The following is an 18,158-nucleotide window of genomic DNA, read 5'->3' on the forward strand; positions in this document are numbered from 1 at the left end:
TCAGAAGATTAATATTATTAGATTTTTTTTTTTTTTTTTTATAAATGCAGTTCTTTTTAACCTTTTATTCATCAAATATATTAGGCAGCAGAACTGTTTCCAACACTCATAATAAATCAGAATATTAGAATGATTTCTAAAGGATCATGTGATGGACTGGATGTCACATGTGACACTGAAGACTGGAGTAATAATGCTGAAAATTCAGCTTTGCATCACAGAAATAAATGATAATTTAAAGTATAATAAATTTAAAACCAATTATTTAAATTGTAATAATATATCACAATATTACATTTTGATCAAATAAATGCAGGCTTGATGAGCAGAAGAAACTTCTTTCAAAAACATTAAAAATAGTAATGTTTCCAAACTTTTGGCCTGTACTGTATATATTATGTTGAAGAGAACATGCATTTCGCGAGTGCATGTTTTAACATTTAATTAAAGCATATAATATATATAGCCTATATATATATGCTTTAATTAAATGTTACACTAATTATGCTGTATGCAGAAGAGAACATGCATTTCACGAGTTTTATTTGCACGTTTAAAAAGTTAGATGACATATTTCAACTATAGCTTGTATGTTGGCAAACTATCGTAAAGCGTTTTTTTTTTCTTTTACTTTTATTGAATATGTATAAGATAACAAGCGGATATAAAGGACATATAACTTCTACAGGAATTAAATTATATCAAGTATATGTAAAGCTTCACATTATATAAAATACATAAATAAATAAAAGACATACACAGAGGAAACATTATCACATTGTCACTTTTCTTGTTTTTAATCAACCTTAGAGACTTTAGAAATGTATCAAGTAAAGCGTTCTTTCGAGCTATGAACCGCGTACATGTGATGTCACATGGGGCGGGGCAATGCGAATCTCCAAACTCCATCTGAGTCCGTTTCGTCCGAGGCCTTTATGTCTGATGCCTTTTAGTCTGAGTCCGTTTCGTCTGATGCCTTTTAGTCTGAGTCCGTTTCGTCTGATGCTTTTTAGTCTGAGTCCTTTTCGTCCGATGCCTTTTTGTCTGAGGCTGTTTCGTCTGATGCCTAATTGTACGAGACCTGACACCTGACATTGTTTTTCCTGAGACCTGAAGCTTTTCAGTCTGAGGCGCGATGCCGTTTTGTCCAATGACTGAAGCCTTTTAGTCTGAGGCATGATGCCTTGTCTTCATATGTCTGAGGTCTGAGGATGTCCTAAAATGCTACTATCATGGCATAAACTGATTTACAAAAATACAAGAGTTACATTTATACAATGAAAATAAAAACAAAGCAAACAGAAAAAAATACAGCAATTAATACTTTACAATATTTTTAACATTAATGTGATACCTGTTCTGGTAAATGCTTACTAAAGTCCTTAAAGGGATAGTTCACTTTGAAATTAAATTTTGGTATGTTTTAGCTTACCTCAAGGGCATCCAAGATGTAGGTGTCTTTTTTTCCGCAGTAGTTTCAATTTTGATATTTTTAGGTCAAACCGTTCTTGTCTGTCAGTCATATAATGCAGGTCTATGGTCATTATCTCAAAGAGCATGCACAGAGTCCAAATTAAAACAATTCCCCGTCGTCCAAATTAAACAATTCCCCATCGTAAGTACACATTGATGGCCTAAGACACGAAACGAGCGGTTTGTGTGAGAAAACGAACAGTTTTTATATCGTTTTTACCTCTTGAACTCAGCAACGTCCAAGTGATATGAGAGCGCGGGCGGGTATAGATATATACAACAGATGTCGCCTTGGCAACGGTTTCGCAGTAGCCAAGGCGACATCTAGTGTATATATCTATATAAACAAACATATAGGGGATATATTAGCTGATTAAACCATTTTTATGTGACCATGACAAGATGTAATTGCTGACAGTGTTTAGAACTGGCTCACTCGCTCACTGACCTGCTGTAAAGCTGCAGATTCTGCCCAGCCTGCTAGGGGAGATGTTCACAGAGGCTGCTGCACACAAAACATAAGATACTGGTAAGCCTTACCAGTGTTGTGATCATTTTTAAGGCACTCAACGTTTTTTAAATAAATATTGTAATAATAATAATAATAGTTTAAAGTATAAATAACATAAAAAGACCAGACCCCTCGACGCCCGTGAAACTTTTCTCCCTAAACAGCAAGCTAACGTTACTTCTACAGCCTACACACAGCAATATAAACAACATTTATGCATGCTCTCTTCACGTCGTTCTTGTAAAATAATAATAATAAGTAAACAAACATCAAAAGCACTTCGCTGAGAATGAAACACCACTTACCAGCAGCCGCAGAGTTGAAGATATCCTCTGGTAGTGCGCGTAGCCGCGCGAAATTAAAAAATGCGCGTGCAGCGTGAGGAATCGTCCCGGTTGAGTTCGTCAGGTGAAAGGTCATCATGTGGGTTATTTTATTTACGGCTAAATTATTATTTGTTAATTTTACTAATAGTTAGATTGGGCAGGCATCCACAAAAGGGCCTTTAATTACAAAAAAAGGAGAGGAAATTTTGCTTTGACAAAAGGGCACTTTGGGCACCAAGGGGCAAAAGGGCAGGTGCTCGAGTACAGTTTGCTTACTCAAGCTTTAAAATAAATAAAACCCCTTGTTTTTTTTTGAAAAGTATATGACTAAATTTTTCCACACAGTGCTATCAAGAATCGATAAGAGAATCGTTAAAGAATCGGATCGATAATCAGAATCGTCAGTGGCATTATTATTATTGATCAAATCTTATCATTTCCCATCCCTATGTGAAGACGGTAAAATTATAATCAAACATTAAAGAACATACATGTTTTTAAAAGTTTTTTTAAGAGTTAAAAGTTTAAAATATTTTGCTAACATGAAGGCTTGTCACTGTCAGTCTTTTTACATCAGTGCAAAACTAGGGAATGCAGATTAAGACCATCAGCATGCATTGATTAATCCCATGGCATGTAGCAAAAAAAAAAAAAAAAAAAAAAAAAGTGCGACCAACTGAGAAAGTTGGTAGCACCAGTGCCAGTGGGTCTTGAGATTGATTATACTTGTCTAGGTGGGTCCTAGAACGAAAAAGTTTGGGAACCCTGGCTTAGACAGTGTGTTTGAATGTTGATACACATCAAAACAACTGTTTATTAACCTTGGAAATTGCTGATTGATTCAAATCGATTAATCGCTATTATTTGCATCTAAGATTACAATTTTTGTGTGTATAATATATGTGTAAGGGAGGCAGGGAGGAGAAACTGGATAAATAATTCACTTTGTGAGCTAACTTTGAACACTAAAATTGAGTATAAAAGGCATCAATTATTGAAGGCAGTAACCCTGAATGTCAAGCACACAAACAATGCAAAGTCCAATCAATATTGAATATTACTTTCTTATAAAGTACTTAAAATAATAATAATAATAATAATACTGAAGTAATCTACTAAAATCTGTGCATTGAGCACTTCAGACTGATTGCAGAAGTTTAAAAACAATCCCTAACCATAATGTTTGAGGAAAATATCATTACATTACTGCTTTAAAAAGAGCATAATGAATAAATCACTATCAATAGATGGCAGCTATACTGAGTAGCTATTTGAATATGCAAGCATTAGCTTGAAGTAATACAAAAGGACAATGACAAGATCTGTGTTGTGTGTGACACGTAATATATTAATATATTAATAATATTATATAATATTAACATTTAGACTGCAGTGCATGAACTCATTTTTGCGTTTGTTTTTTCCTCTATTCTCCACTAGCCTAAATGTCACTGTTGCAACAATCTTTACCTTTAACAGCATTTACCATCCACTGACATCCAGCGGTGGTTTAGAGTCAGTGAATGTACTGACATACAGATTCCATGTCCCAAACACAGCGTGTGAGTGGAGTGACTGCATTGTCTCAAAGCGTTCTGCATGTGCAAAAATCCTTGTTGATGTTAGAGCCTATAAAACACTTATTTTTGTCATACTTATCTTTTCCCACAGGATACAATTTAATTTCTGAAGATATTTTAATGAACAAACTATTTTCAACTATTGTTAAAATTTATATACTTATATATAGTTTGTTGCATTACATGCTTCGCCCAATACTGGTAACTTTCCAGTATTGATATCACCAAATATGGTGAAGACCAAATGAAGACATTTCATGGGTTGTACAGGCTTTTTCCACATTGAACTCTATGAGACACCAGATAGATTGATCTGTAACTCACTCTCTTAGATGTGAGTTTGAGGTTTTGTAACTTCCTGCACGTCTCTATTTTTAAGAGCACAGATGCACACAAACACATTAGAACAGTAAAGAGTGAAAGCAGCATCACTGCATCCTCAACACCGGTATGTACGGCATATTATTTTGTGTGCAATTAATGACATGACAGTTATGCTGTTTTTAAGCCTTTGTTAAATATTTGTTTAAATGTGAAAGGACATGTGAACGTTTTCAAATGTTGATGTCCTGCCAATTAAAATTTTATACAAAATTGAGGTTATACTTTTAAATCTTGCTGGAATTCAGTCATCACATTTGATCTCTTACCACTGCTAATAAAGTTTAATTTGTTCTTTTTCCTCTATTTTCTTATACTTCTGTCTGTGCAAATGACATTAATGACAGTTGTAATACTTCTGTGGCTTCCTTGTTTCCAGCAAACACTCAACATAAACACATTTTATCAGGTTAAAGAAATGGATTCAGTTTACGGAAATGTTGATTACATGCCTTCAGCAACAGCTTCAGATGGCAACTGCTCTCTGTACAGAGGTGGAAATGGTAAATGGCTCATTTTTTGTGAAATCAACTTCAAATTTGGAACACAACTTGGTTAGACAAAGCTGATTTTCTTGTAAAAAAGTGAGTCCATATTATTTTGTAAAATATACCGTATATTTTGTATATATATATATATATATATATATATATATATATATATATATATATAAAATTTGTTCAGTACATTTGCTTTACATTAAATTTAAACTTCTATAACTTTTGGAAACTTTCAAATCATTTATGAATTACAGCCCAAAGCTCAAAAAGTGGGGTGACAGTTAACAGGTTAAATATCGTGTCAAATTTATGGTTTATTTATTATCTATGACTTATTTCTGTATATACAATTCATTTTAACACAAAACATCAAATGAAAAAAGCATTTTACAAAACTTAATTTTAATCAGAATTCTAAACTTCAAGCGTATAGCGTTAGTTCTGGCAGGTCACGTTAGTCAAGCTCGCATCAGCGGACCCTCAGCTGATCCATGTCTACCTATAGGAATATGAAGCCTATCACCGTATACATATATAAGCTCCTTCAGTATTATCAGCAGCTATCGCGTTTCTCAGGAGCTGATTACCCTCCTCCATCCCCAGCTCCTCCTCTCGCCCAGTCAGGATTTGGCATTCTGATTCCCCTTGAATTTTCGAATTATGTTGTACTTTAAAATCTTGAATTAAATATACTTGCAAACATTCATGTTGGTTCTGTTCTGTTTACCCCAAGGGGGGTTATTGCTGCTCTCCCTGCTCTTATCCATGCTAGGCTGCATGGATGCACCTTTCTTTCTTTCTTTCTTTCTTTCTTTCTTTCTTTCTTTCTTTCTTTCTTTCTTTCTTTCTTTCTTTCTTTCTTTCTTTCTTTCTTTCTTTCTTTCTTTCTTTCTTTCTTTCTGTCGTTGATCATTATCGAGAATCTTCATTTTGTTTACATTAGTTTACATCACCCACAAATGCAGTGAGCTCATCTAAGAAATTTAGTTTCACAGGCCCACGAGGAAAATTCTGGGATTCAGAATTTATTTGTTTGGAATATTTGGAATATTTATCAGAGTTTTAAATATTTTATCACTTTAATTACTATTATCACTTTAACAATATTTATCACCCCATGTATCTCTCTTCAAGACGGAGAGAGGGAGAGAGAGAGGTCACTTCTCCTAAGTGGACTAAAGTTCCTCTGATTGTTCTGGGTTTCTCTCTTGTTTTTGCTCTCGGAGGTCTCTGCGCTGTCTGGATGCTTTGTGAGTAACTGATACTAGATCTCTGCTCTGTTCAGGGTCTCATGAAAATGTTATACATGTCTCGTTATATTTTGTGTCTTTGCATCTTTACAACCATTTATAAAGTTTGTCTGGATATTACATTGAAAATTAACACTTTTAATAAACACCTAAACCTTCACATTAAATATATAAAATGGCAGTTAATTCAGCCTGAAGCATTAATGTACAACTCCATTCAAACTTTTGAAGATTATTTCAGTTTTAGGTGTGCAATCTTTTAGTTTAGTAAACTTTATACTTTAAATATCTCTCCTTTGACTTATATGGACAGATTGTTCAAAATGTAATGGACAGCAAAATATTTTTGTTATAATTGCTGCTGCCATTGTTTTCTGTTTAATTCAGATGTCAATACACTTGCCGATTTAAAATCAGCTCAAGAGATGAACAGCACAAGTGAGAAAGTGTTAATATTTCATAAACATTACAGCACAAACATATTGTTCACTGAACTGTCCATGTGAGTAACTTTATTCTTCCCATTTTCTTCAAGTTATGAGAGAACTAGAGGAACTTAAAACCAATTACACCAGAGTTAAAGAACCGCTCTCCCTTTGTATTGGTGAGTGGGCTTGTACTTGACATCATGTATAACGTTGTTTTGTTGATTCAGCATCACATTTTTTCTAAACTTGTGTATGTCAAACTGACATACAGTAAGTAACAATAACAGACTCTGTAAGTTCATCAAACTCTTTCTCCATTGTTGCTGCAGAGAACATCTCTCTCCTTTACTTTTTAAAGTGCAAGGAAAGCACAATGAACTAAAGTTTACATAGCTTCAAGACCATTATGATCTAAATAATGAAATGTTTAATTGTCTTTTTTTAATTCATTCCTCACAGCTCAGTTTTGTAATCTCTCTGTGAATGGCTGGATAGCTTGTCGTGGAAATCTGTATTTATTCAGCTCTGATAAACTGAACTGGAGAAGCAGTCGAGATGTCTGTGTTTCAAAAGGAGCCGATCTGGTGACCATAACCAGCCAATCAGAACAGGCAAGTCAGATCAATTATTATATAATTGATATTAGATGTAAGCAAAATTAACACAAAGATTACACAGCACTGCATCTTGAACCCTGAAAAACGCTTAAAGGGATAGTTCACACAAAACTGAAAATTAGCCCATGTTTCACTCACCCTGAAGCCATCCCAGGTATACAATCAGAGTTATATAAAAAAATGTCCTGGCTCTTCCAAGCTTCATAATGGCAGTGAATGGCTTTGGAAGTCCATAAAAGTGCATCTATTCATTATTAAAGTGCTCCACGCATCTACAGGGGTTAATAAAGGCCTTCTGAAGTGAAGCAATGCTTTAGTGTAAGAAAAATATCCACATTTAAAACTTTTTCGAGTAAAAAACTAGCTTCCGACAGACGGCCATACACATCGATTTGCGCCAAAATAGTAACCCTTGAACTTGAACACTTGATCAATGTAATAAGGCAATTGACACCTCTCGCTGTTCAGACTACGTTTACACGTGGCCGGCTATTTACATAAACAGACATTTCACCCCTCTCCGTTTTCAAAAATAACATTGTGCACACCTGTCAGTTTTCAGAAAAGTGTTCGTTTACACAAACCCGTGTATATGCCGTCAAGAGCATGCCAAACCTGTAAGTGGCAGTGTAATAAGAAGCTCAAGCTCACGTTAGCCAATCAGAATCCCAAAAATAGTCACATACTGTGACGTCGGCTGCCTAAAACTCAGTTTACATGCAGTTTTTCTCAGTTTACATGCAAACGTGCAAACAAAGTTTTACAAAATCTCCACTCTGGCCGGAGTTTTTAGAAAGAATCGTTTTCAGAGGCGATTCTCCGTTTGAGTGTAAATGAAGGGCACAAATGAAGGGAAATGTCTAAATTTTTTTTCTAAATAACCATGTACGTGTAAACGGGGCCTCAAACAAACAGGGCTGGCAACCGCGTTCGTCATTGCGTTGTCCGTCAAGTTCAGTTGTGCATCATTTCAGAAGGCCTTTATTAAGCCTGAAGACGCGTGGAGCACTTTAATAATGAATAGATGCGCTTTAATGGACTTCCAAACAGCCATTCACTGCCATTGTGAAGCTTGTAAGAGCCAGGACATTTTTTATATAACTATGATTGTATTCGTCTGAAGGAAGAATGTCATATACACCTAGGATGGCTTCAGGGTGAGTAAATCATGGGCTAATTTTTTTTTTTTTGGCTGAACTATCTCTTTAACATTGCCTAATTTGAAAAAAATTGCATCATGTTTAAAAAAAAAAAAAGATAAATAAAAAATAAGTACTCAAAATGTATAATTTAACTTACAATCTGCATAGAAGATAAAATGCTGAAATACTCAATTTAATGCCAATGTCAAAGAACATTACATAAACATAAGCTGTTATTTGCCACTGTTTGGATATTGTAAAACACCAGTGTATCAGAAATCATCTGTGTATTGTTTGCATTTTTCTGTCACTTTTTCCAATGGCGTTGTCAAACTTGCCAAGAAAAAGCAACAGCTCAATAAAGTTGCCTCGGTTGACAGAACTCTCCTCTTCTCTGTGACCTCTTTGTGCAATTGTCCGACAAGCAGTGAATCGCAATGATTCAATAACTGCTCGCATGTATTCCCTTATTTCCCTCTTTTTACATTTACATTTATTCATTTAGCTGACGCTTTTATCCAAAGCGACTTACAATTGCTATATATGTCAGAGGTCGCACGCCTCTGGAGCAACTAGGGGTTAAGTGTCTTGCTCAGGGACACATTGGTGTCTCACAGTGGATTCGAACCCGGGTCTCTCACACCAAAGGCATGTGTCTTATCCATTGCGCTACCACCACCATCAGTGGAACTAATTAATGAGCTCTATTTTAATTCTGCATATGCACATTAAACTAGAGATAGCTCTTTTGGATTTACTTATAGTTAAAATGCAACAAGATCTGTGTTTTGTGTCTAAAATAACAGCAACAATTGAATAACTATAAGACTTGTGTGCTATTGCTGAATGAATGCTGTAAATTTAATGTGCACTACTCTTTTGGGGCCATATTATAGGTTTGTGTGAGAAACAGAATGGAATTTAATCACTGACAATCTGATAATTTAAAATGTTTACAGCATTCAACTTTTGTCTGTTGTCACTTTGTATTTCTGTTCTTTTCTAGTCTTTTCTAATCCTCTAGTTTAGCGTCATCTACTGTTTTAGAAGAGGAAATTGCTCAACTGCATTTGTGAGAAAATCTGCCTGAACACATTTGTGAGAAAATCGAGCCGAGAGATCTCATAAAAAGCCAAGTGTCACACAATCATAACAGACAGATATGCATTTGTATGCAGTAGATTTGGTATTTGTTCAAAGGTTACATGCAATTTGTAGGATGGTTTGTATTTATTTGTGAAGTATTATCTTGGCTTATTTATATTTGTAAAACACAATACATATTTGTTACTCCACTGCATTTTTACTCAACTGATCTTTGTACTTGCACATTGCTTTCTGTTTGTTTGTGAGTCGAGTTTTCTTTTGCAAAGCAGATCGAGTTTGTTTGCGAGTCGAGTTTTCCTTTGCGAAGTAGATCAAGTTTGTTTGCAAAATGCTGGATTTGTTTGTTTAATTATGGCACATAATTCGCTCCATACTCCCATTGCTATTCGTATTGGAATTGTGTAATCACAGATTATGAACAGATGTTTTCAGAGGTGGACAAAGTACACAACTTCCTTACTTGAGTGAAAGTACAGATACTACTGGTCAAATATTACTCCGTTACAAGTAAAAGTTGTAAAGACCGATTTTTACTTAAGTAAAAGTACAGAAGTACTTGTTTTTAAAAGTAGGACACAGCAACACAGACGCGCTGCGCTAAAACACTACGTGAAAAAACTCGAAGCCCAGAGAGAAGGAAATGAATAGTGGAATAAAGTCGTTATTTTTGTTGTTTTTTTTGCGCACAAAAAGTATTCTCGTCGCTTTATAAACTTAAGATTGAGCCACTGTAGTCACATGGACTATATTAACGATGTCTTTAATGCATTTTCTGGGCCAGCAAGTTATAATGTCTTAGAAGCCTATGGAGCAGTGAGACAGCTCTCAGATTTAATCAAAAATATCTTAATTTGTGTTCCGAAGATGAACGAAGGTCTTACGGGGTTGGAACAACATGAGGGTGAGTAATTACTGACAGAATTTTCATTTTTGGGTGAACTAACCCTTTAAGTACAGTACTCAAGTAAATGTACTTTGTTACTGTCCACCTCTGGATGTTTTACACAACAAGGATATATTCCCATTGGGTTGTTGGGTTTTCATGTTTAATGGGAACATTAGACATAATGATTTTTATACTGTACAAACTGTGTTATCCCCTAACTCTAATGTAACAGTTATGGGTAGGTCATCTACGGACATCTAATGTTACGGACATATTATCATGGTACAGTTCAGCCTATTATTGATTTTTATTTCCACTTCCCTTTTATCCAAAGAGATATTTGAACTATTTGCACTGTATTTATCAATGGGAAATACATCATGCCAAAATAATCTGTCATAAACTGTGGCTCACATATGGGGTCGCTTGCAAGTAGCAGCAGCACGAATTACGTGACCAACAACATATTTCTGCTTCAAATATTGTGCGTAGATAACAGTGAGTGGTGGTTTCAGACATTATTTTATTAAAGTGCATTTGTCAGTGCCTCTTGACTCTTATTCTGCCTGATAGAAAGAAAAGCTCGTAGCTTACTGAAGGTGGAGCGTTTTGACCAATCAGATGAAAGGGGCGTTTCAGCCCCGCCCGCCCACTTGTGCAAATGAAATATCGAACCCATAAACCGATTTGTAAACCATAAGGAAAAATGAAAAATTGCGCCAAAATCTCATTTTTCGTTCATTAAACTAAACTAAAAAAACGAATAAACGAGCTGGTTTTCATCTCTCGTTATTCCATTCCAAACAGGAAATCAAATGACCAAAAGATACACTGACCGAGAATACTCCCGTTGCAGGAACACTTTAGTAGGCCAAGAAGAAGCAAATGTATTTATTAAGTATAAAGAGGTTGGGTTCCTTCAACTGTCCATCCTATTAAAAATGGCTAGAAAGATAATTTAAAAAAAGAGTATTGTATTTCGTCAGATTTTATAGTGTTGAACATATTCAAGCGCCAATGAGAACGGTTTCGAGGGGGATGCCAGGTGGGCAAAAAAAAACAAAAAAAAACGAATATTCAAATGTCAAATTTTCAAATCGAATACCAACCCATCGAACGAATATTCGGGTCCAGCCCTATTATTTTGTAAAGTTCTTATTGTTCAATGGACTGTGTCTTTTTCAATTTTTTGTCCTATAGCTTGAACCTTCAAGTGCTGAGGCACGTGTGCCATTCGTCAATCAGGCTATCAATGAACATTACTACGATAACATACAAAATGTGAGTGCCGGTCAGCTATTTCCAGTCTGTCATGCAGCTGATAGAGAAACTGCTAAATCTACATTCACACCAACAGAGGAACAAATTAAGGGATGGTAGATGGAACCGCACTGAACAAGAGACTACAACAAATATGAACAATTAATGTCGTGACCCTAAAAACCACTAGAAAGTCTCAGCCTATGTGTTGACAGGAGCTGTACCTGGCAATGATAAACTGAATAAGAGAGTGAACATTCCCTCTTACATGTGGACAGCATTTTGCTGCTATAGTATTAATGAAATATCATGGGTTTCCAAAGCTTACTGGGCCCGTAACACAATACAAGAAGAAGGGGGAAGCGGGACCCTGGAAAATGTGCAAACATTCTTGAATGAAAGATGGGGGAAACAAGTAAAGCTGTTTTACAATGACTGTCTGTAATTTTACATTACAACCAGATAACAGCCTTCTTCAGTCGGAGCAGAACCTAGCATCACATTATCATTTCATCTGTTTGTAAGATTAATTTAAAACTAAACTTTTGCAATTATTAAGCTCTACCACTTTAGCGCTCCCATTAAGAAATGTGTCTGTAATCATGTTCTATTGGACTGTGTGTAAACTGTATTTTCTCTAATAAAGCTTATGCAAATGTTCACATATCAGAGTCATCTCACTAACTGAAGGGAAAGAGGAGTATTGGAGTGTAGTGTTGGAGGTACAGGTTGCCTAATCTCAAGAGTTCACATAAACTCACATTAGCTGTTGTCTTGAACAGTTCAAAGCTTCTGGCATCAGTTAAAAGCTTGGCATTTGCTCAGTCACAATACACATGGGCTGTCGCTTAAAATCAGGTGTTTTATGTCCCCACAATGGTGTAGTTACAACATCCACCAGTAGGGGACGACTGGACCATGCTATCCAGCCAAATCCTGACCTTGTCTGTTACATGCATCTCCTCAGACATGGGCAGTATTTCAATTAAATGTATTTTAAATACGTATTTAATTACTTTAGTGTATTTTGTAATTTGTATTTTGCAGGTGTGGAAAAAATTAAATGTAGTTTGTAACAAAATATTTTGAGGGAGTGTATTTAGAGTATTTCAAATACTTAAATACTTAAGAAAAATCACCATAAATTATGCTTATCACCATAGTAAATGATTGGTCAGATTTTCGGTCTGATGTTGGCAATAGCAATGTCCAGGTTAGATGCACAAAAATCACGTGACACCCTGTAGACCGGGCTCCCTCCAAGAAGTGAATGAGTTTTGAACACAGGAGAAGAAGTGGCGCTGTCGAAGGGAACCGTCGCAACTCTGTCGTCATTATGTTAAGCCCGCCCCGCCTACTCTATACACAACGTGATTGGCCTGACCCAATTTAGGTTTTTACAGCTCCAAAAGTCAACGGAGAGTTGCTAGACTACCCTGGCTGCAAAATACATTTTGCTGCCGCTAGGGTGCGTCTAGATTTCTAGGCTATAGTCTAGCAACTCTCCGTTGACTTTCGGAGCTGTAAAAACCTAAATTGGGTCAGGCCAATCACATTGTGTATAGAGTAGGCGTGGCGGGCTTAACATAATGACGACAGAGTTGCGACGGTTCCCTGCTACTTGAAAACAAAGAATGGCGGCTGCTGTCTTTCGAATCGGCTTTGGCCGCGACTCTGGAGGACTTGGAGTTAAGCTTTTCTTTGAGAAAAGAGCAAAGAACGGCACTTAAGTCATTCTTAAAAAAGGAAGATGTGTTCGTAGTTTTGCCGGCCAGATTAAAAAATTGAATCTTTCAACTAACGTTAGCTCCGCTGTTGGGAAAACGCTCTGGTTGGTTGAAGCGCTGTCCTATTGCGTGCAGAGTGAATTTGAAAGACAGCTGTTTATCCCGCCCCTCGGACTGAGCCGTGTCTATGGTGAGTTGCCAGACCTAACATCTTGATGTAGGTCTGGTTTGCCAAAAATACATCTTGCTGCCGCTAGGGTGCGTCTAGATTTCTAGGCTAGGCAGTTAGAGTCTCGTGTGTAAAACAAACCCACACATATTATGATTAATATGATTAATCATATATATTATGATTAAAATGGAATTTTGATTTTGTGACGAAAATTCTCGGTCTGTTATTTTTTTTTCCCTGAAGTACTAGCCTATCCCCCCAGATTAGTTTCACCTGTTAAGTTGAATTCTTGAAATAAATCAACTTTTTGATGATATTCTAATTTTATGACCAGCACCTGTACATGCCATTTACGTCAGAGGGAGCTATTTCAGGCCCTGTAGAGATTTAGTGAAATGCCCATGCTTTTTTATTTTGCTATTTCGCCATTTTGAATTTACACATTTCTCATATTTGTGTTATTGCTACTATTTGTGTTATTGACCTTTCAGTAATAATTAAACAAAAAAGACTTAAGATTATTGTGGGAGTATTTTTGTATTTTCAAAATACTAATTACTTGTATTTTATTTAAATACATTTTTCACATCAGTATTTTGTATTTTATTTTGTTACATTTCATGAGCCAGTATTTGTAGTTTGTAACAAAATAGTTTTTGATGTATTTGTGCCCACCTCTGCATCTCCTGTATTGAGAAGTTTTTCTCAACTTTAAGCTCTTGTCTTGAATTTACACTTTCTGGTCCCCACATGTTTTCAATTGGCAGATTTTTTCTCGGGAAAGCAAATAAAAATAATAAAATTAACTTACTGTGTACGTGGCAATTATTGAACTGGCAAAAAAAAAAAAAAAAAAAAAGAATCAAGCATGCCATATTTTTTTTTTTTTTTTTTTTTTTTTTACATTCGCGAAGACACATTTCCTATTGGTCACTTTTTCAACTCTTCACCCAGTGCACACGGCATCAGTCTATGTAAGCTAAACTAAAGATTATTTATCATTATTTATACATCTTTCAAATTACCCTTCATATATATATATACTGTATATATATATATATAATTTTTATTTTATTTGTTTACAGTTTTTCTGAATTGCTAAAACACTAAATCTCATTCTCTGAACCAAATTCTCAAAAGCCTAAACCAATTTGTCGAATAAATCACTCTTTCTGTAAAACATTAAACAAGTTCAGGTAGTTAAGACACCATTTGCAAATCTCATCCCATTTCTTTTTTAAAGACTGCATGTTACAATTCACAAATAGTTACTGACAGAAATTCTGTGTTGATTCAAGGGTTCAGATTTCAGAAATAATGTCTCATCAAATTTCTGACCCCAGGAAGCAAGAAAGAGAGAGGGAAGTTTACAGTGCCATGTGACCTCATGATGGTGAATGACCGCCCAGAACAGAGAGGTTAAAAGTCAGGCAAGTGAACCAGCAACTGAGGAGAGGTTATGATACAAACATTAAGCTCATGTGATAAATGCAGAGGAGTCAAACAACTCTCATTAAGCAAATGAAAAATACGGCGTGTCAGAGTAAGATAAGAAGATGGCGAGCCCCAAAAATGCTAACGGTCAAAGAAAAGCTTACCGCAGTCCTAAAAGCGTCCGCTTTGAAGAAATTGACAGGCAAGTGTGTCAGTATGTAGACAGAGCAGTCATCCAGCTAAAGGCACTGGATATCACCAAAGAGCTGAACATACCAGCAGCGAGGCCCATCATTTCTTATTTCGTTTAGGTATTGACAAACTTGCCTGTCAATATCCTTGCTTAAATATGATGTGGCGTAATGGATTAGCATGGATTAGTGTTTCAGTGAAACCGTCTGCCCAACAAATGAATGGCACAAGTGAGTAAAATATATTTAATGCACCAGTACAGCAACATTAACTGTGCACAAAGATACATGAATATGAGAGTGACTATCTGTTTTCTTTTCTCCACCATTCTCTTCATAACGGTTTCTGTACCAGCCATGGCGAGAGAGCTTGAGAAACTTACAGCCAACTACACCAGTAAGTTAAGTAACGTTCAGATTCATACATATCAAAATGTATTACAGTTCTTTTTGTTCTGTGAGTACAAATCAGTCATTTGAACACATTTCTCCAACCATTTGTTTTCTTCCTTTTTCATAACTGTTAGAAAGCTGAACAGATTAAATAGTATGTCTTCAGATTTGAGCCTTGTGCAAAGTTAAAAGACATTCATTACACACATACTGTACTATAAATAAGCACAATTACTAAAAATGAGTAAAATAATGAATAACTGAATTTTCTCTCTTTCTCAAAAGCCAGCACAGGTTGTGCACTTAGTGCCGTAAACTGGATTTATTCTGGGGGAAAGTGCTACTACTTCTCTACGGTCGAGATGAACTGGACACAAAGTCGAGATCACTGTGTGAGTCGAGGAGGACATCTAGTGATCATAAACAGTGAAGGATTACAAATTTAAGAATCTATTTCAGATATGCTTCCTTACATAAACATCACGGTGAAGAATACTGATTTTAGCATGTGAGGCATATGATGATATTTCAAAGAAGATTAAGTCAAGCAACCCAGGTGTCGGACATTAACCTTTGTATCTGTATGCACCTCCGGAACAGTGTCATGGTCCCAAGTTAAGCTGATCATGTGAAGGTATGGGTGATACTGTCAGGCTGATTGGATCATTTGAATGATAGTGTTATGCTGATTCTTGATTGAATCAAATCATCCCTATGCTTTGTTTTGATTTGTCTCCACCTCCAAAAGTCCCTCCTCCTTGTAAATGTATAAAAACTATACTGTATAGAACTCAGTTAGACTTTGGTGACTGCAGCTACCGACAGCTCGTGTTCTCAATAAAGAATCCTGCTGAAGAAAGAACCAAGTCTTTTTTTCATGGTTTAATGAAATCTCTGATGGTCTCAGAAGATTGGGTGAAAGTTAGCATCTTGTTCAAAAGACTGGTGAAGAAACAACCAGGCACGGCTTGTTCACCGAGCAAACATGTCAAAAGCCTTGTCAGCCTAAAAAAAAAGCCTAAAAAAGAAGTAGTTTCAGCAGTGGAGCATGTAATTACATTTTAACTTTTTGCCTAAAGATAAAAAAAAAAAAATTCATTTAGAGTAATGTAATGGGGTAGGAGAAGGACTACAAATTGGATGGACTACAAATCCCATGAATTAAGACACTATAAAGGGAAACCAAACTGGTTAGACTTCCTCTTTGTGGTACCATGTGGCAAACAGGAAAAGCTGTTTGGTGTCTTTCAAGGCTGTGTAATAGCAGTTGAAAAACCAAGTTGATTATAGAACTGAAGTGGGAAGGTAAGGGTTGTTGTGATTTATGAGACCATAGTGAGTTTGTCTAGTTTTAATATGTTTGTATTTGTTTTTCTGTTTTAGTGTTCTTATGGGAATGGTGTTGATTGGTGCCTCAGAGAATTAAGCAGATATATTTGAGAATACAGGTACTGATATTAATTGAAATATTTAATAGGGAGATTTGGTTTTAAGTTTTATTTTTATTTTATATTTGTAAATTGTGTTTTATGTTTTAGTGGTTTTAAGGTTTTATTTAATCCTTGTAAATATTTTATAGGGCAAATATCAATGTGTATTCTTTCTTTGTTTTCTTTACAGATGATGCATGATTGCCGTTTACTTTATTGAAAGCATTGGTGGCTTAATGGGTGTCTGAAGAGATGACTTTAATGTTGAATTGGGTCTTGTGTATGGAAGTGGCAAAGGGATTGATTTAATTGTCTTTGTTTGTTTTTTTGGTTGGTTTTGTTTTATTTTGTTTTTGTTTTGTTTGTTGTGGACCTACAACTGACGGTGGGGTTCCCATTTTCTGGTATGTGATTTACTCTGTAAGGTTTTGGGAATAGATGGTAGGGTTTTGATTTACTTTACACTTGTGGAGGTTGTAGTGAAAGTGTGTTTATTGCACTTGTGAGTGTGCACATAGTTTCAGAGCAATTTCCATTGGATAGGATTGGGAACCCTGTTGTCTGTAACGGTTACAATTTTGTTTGTTTGTTTTTTTATTCTCTTTGCCATCTCTGATTACCCCATGTGCTTTTTGTGAATCTTGTAGGCCTATAATAAACTTTGTTATATTTTGCAACAAAACACACTGTGGTTGTGGCCCTTTCTGAGTTCTCCTCATCCCTTGTGAGATGGTGGGGTTACAGTAACATGCCCCGATTAATCATTCTCAATAAATCCAGTGAGTAGTCAGTTTTAATTTCACACTGACAATAAATATTAGGCTACACATTTCTCTGCTCCAAAACTTATGTGCATTATAATAGGCTATATCACAAGACAATAACATTTTTCATCAGGATTTTCTTACCTCTAAAGTTAAAGCGACGCACTGGATTGGTCTTAATGATTTGGACACTGAGGGACACTGGGTTTGGGTGAACAACCAGCCACCAGGGCTGGACTGGGACAAAAAAATCGGCCCTGGCATTTTGGCCCAGACTGGCCCACTATATGATCATAAACACCACCCATCTTTGCACGCCCTTAAATATATGCATACCAACTCCTATTCCTTAAAACCACTAATGCCATGTAATGAGTGAGTAGGAAAGAGTGAGAGTTAACAGATGAAATAAGTAAAAATTCGACATTTATTAATACAGTTGAACTATACTCCAGCCCACAGTGATGAATCCTAAAACAAGCTATAAGCTGAATCGGCATACTAGCAATACCAGTGTTTCTCACAGGATTTTTGGTAAAACCGTGGTGGGTGGACCTCGGCCCTTCCAGGGGGGTTTGGGGGCATG

The 18,158-nt window shown here is 36.0% G+C and overlaps 1 protein-coding gene and 1 long non-coding RNA gene across 5 annotated transcripts in view; both read left to right on the forward strand.

The window, feature by feature from the left end:
- The window catches only part of LOC309511195 (uncharacterized protein), a 51,541-nt gene extending 34,049 nt beyond the window's left edge, over positions 1-17,492 (forward strand). Inside the window, exons 1-4 of one of the 4 annotated variants that reach the window (XR_014210509.1) lie at positions 14,559-15,216; positions 15,341-15,382; positions 15,664-15,770; positions 16,762-17,492. Coding sequence is in view for 1 of the 4 variants with exons in the window: in XM_082186325.1 (XP_082042451.1) it covers positions 15,341-15,382; positions 15,664-15,770; positions 16,762-16,818 (206 nt within the window). In the remaining 3 variants the exon portion in view is untranslated. The other 3 variants (XM_082186325.1, XR_014210511.1, XR_014210510.1) reach the window with 3 other exon arrangements.
- LOC309511231 lies at positions 6,220-7,712 on the forward strand. Its single transcript, XR_014210540.1, has 3 exons — positions 6,220-6,459; positions 6,557-6,625; positions 6,909-7,712. It is a non-coding gene; the product is annotated as an uncharacterized lncRNA (long non-coding RNA).
- Positions 17,493-18,158: the final 666 nt, after the last annotated feature.

This window comes from Leuciscus leuciscus (assembly GCF_965113295.1).
Source record: "Leuciscus leuciscus genome assembly, chromosome: 12".
Lineage (NCBI taxonomy): Eukaryota > Metazoa > Chordata > Actinopteri > Cypriniformes > Leuciscidae > Leuciscus > Leuciscus leuciscus.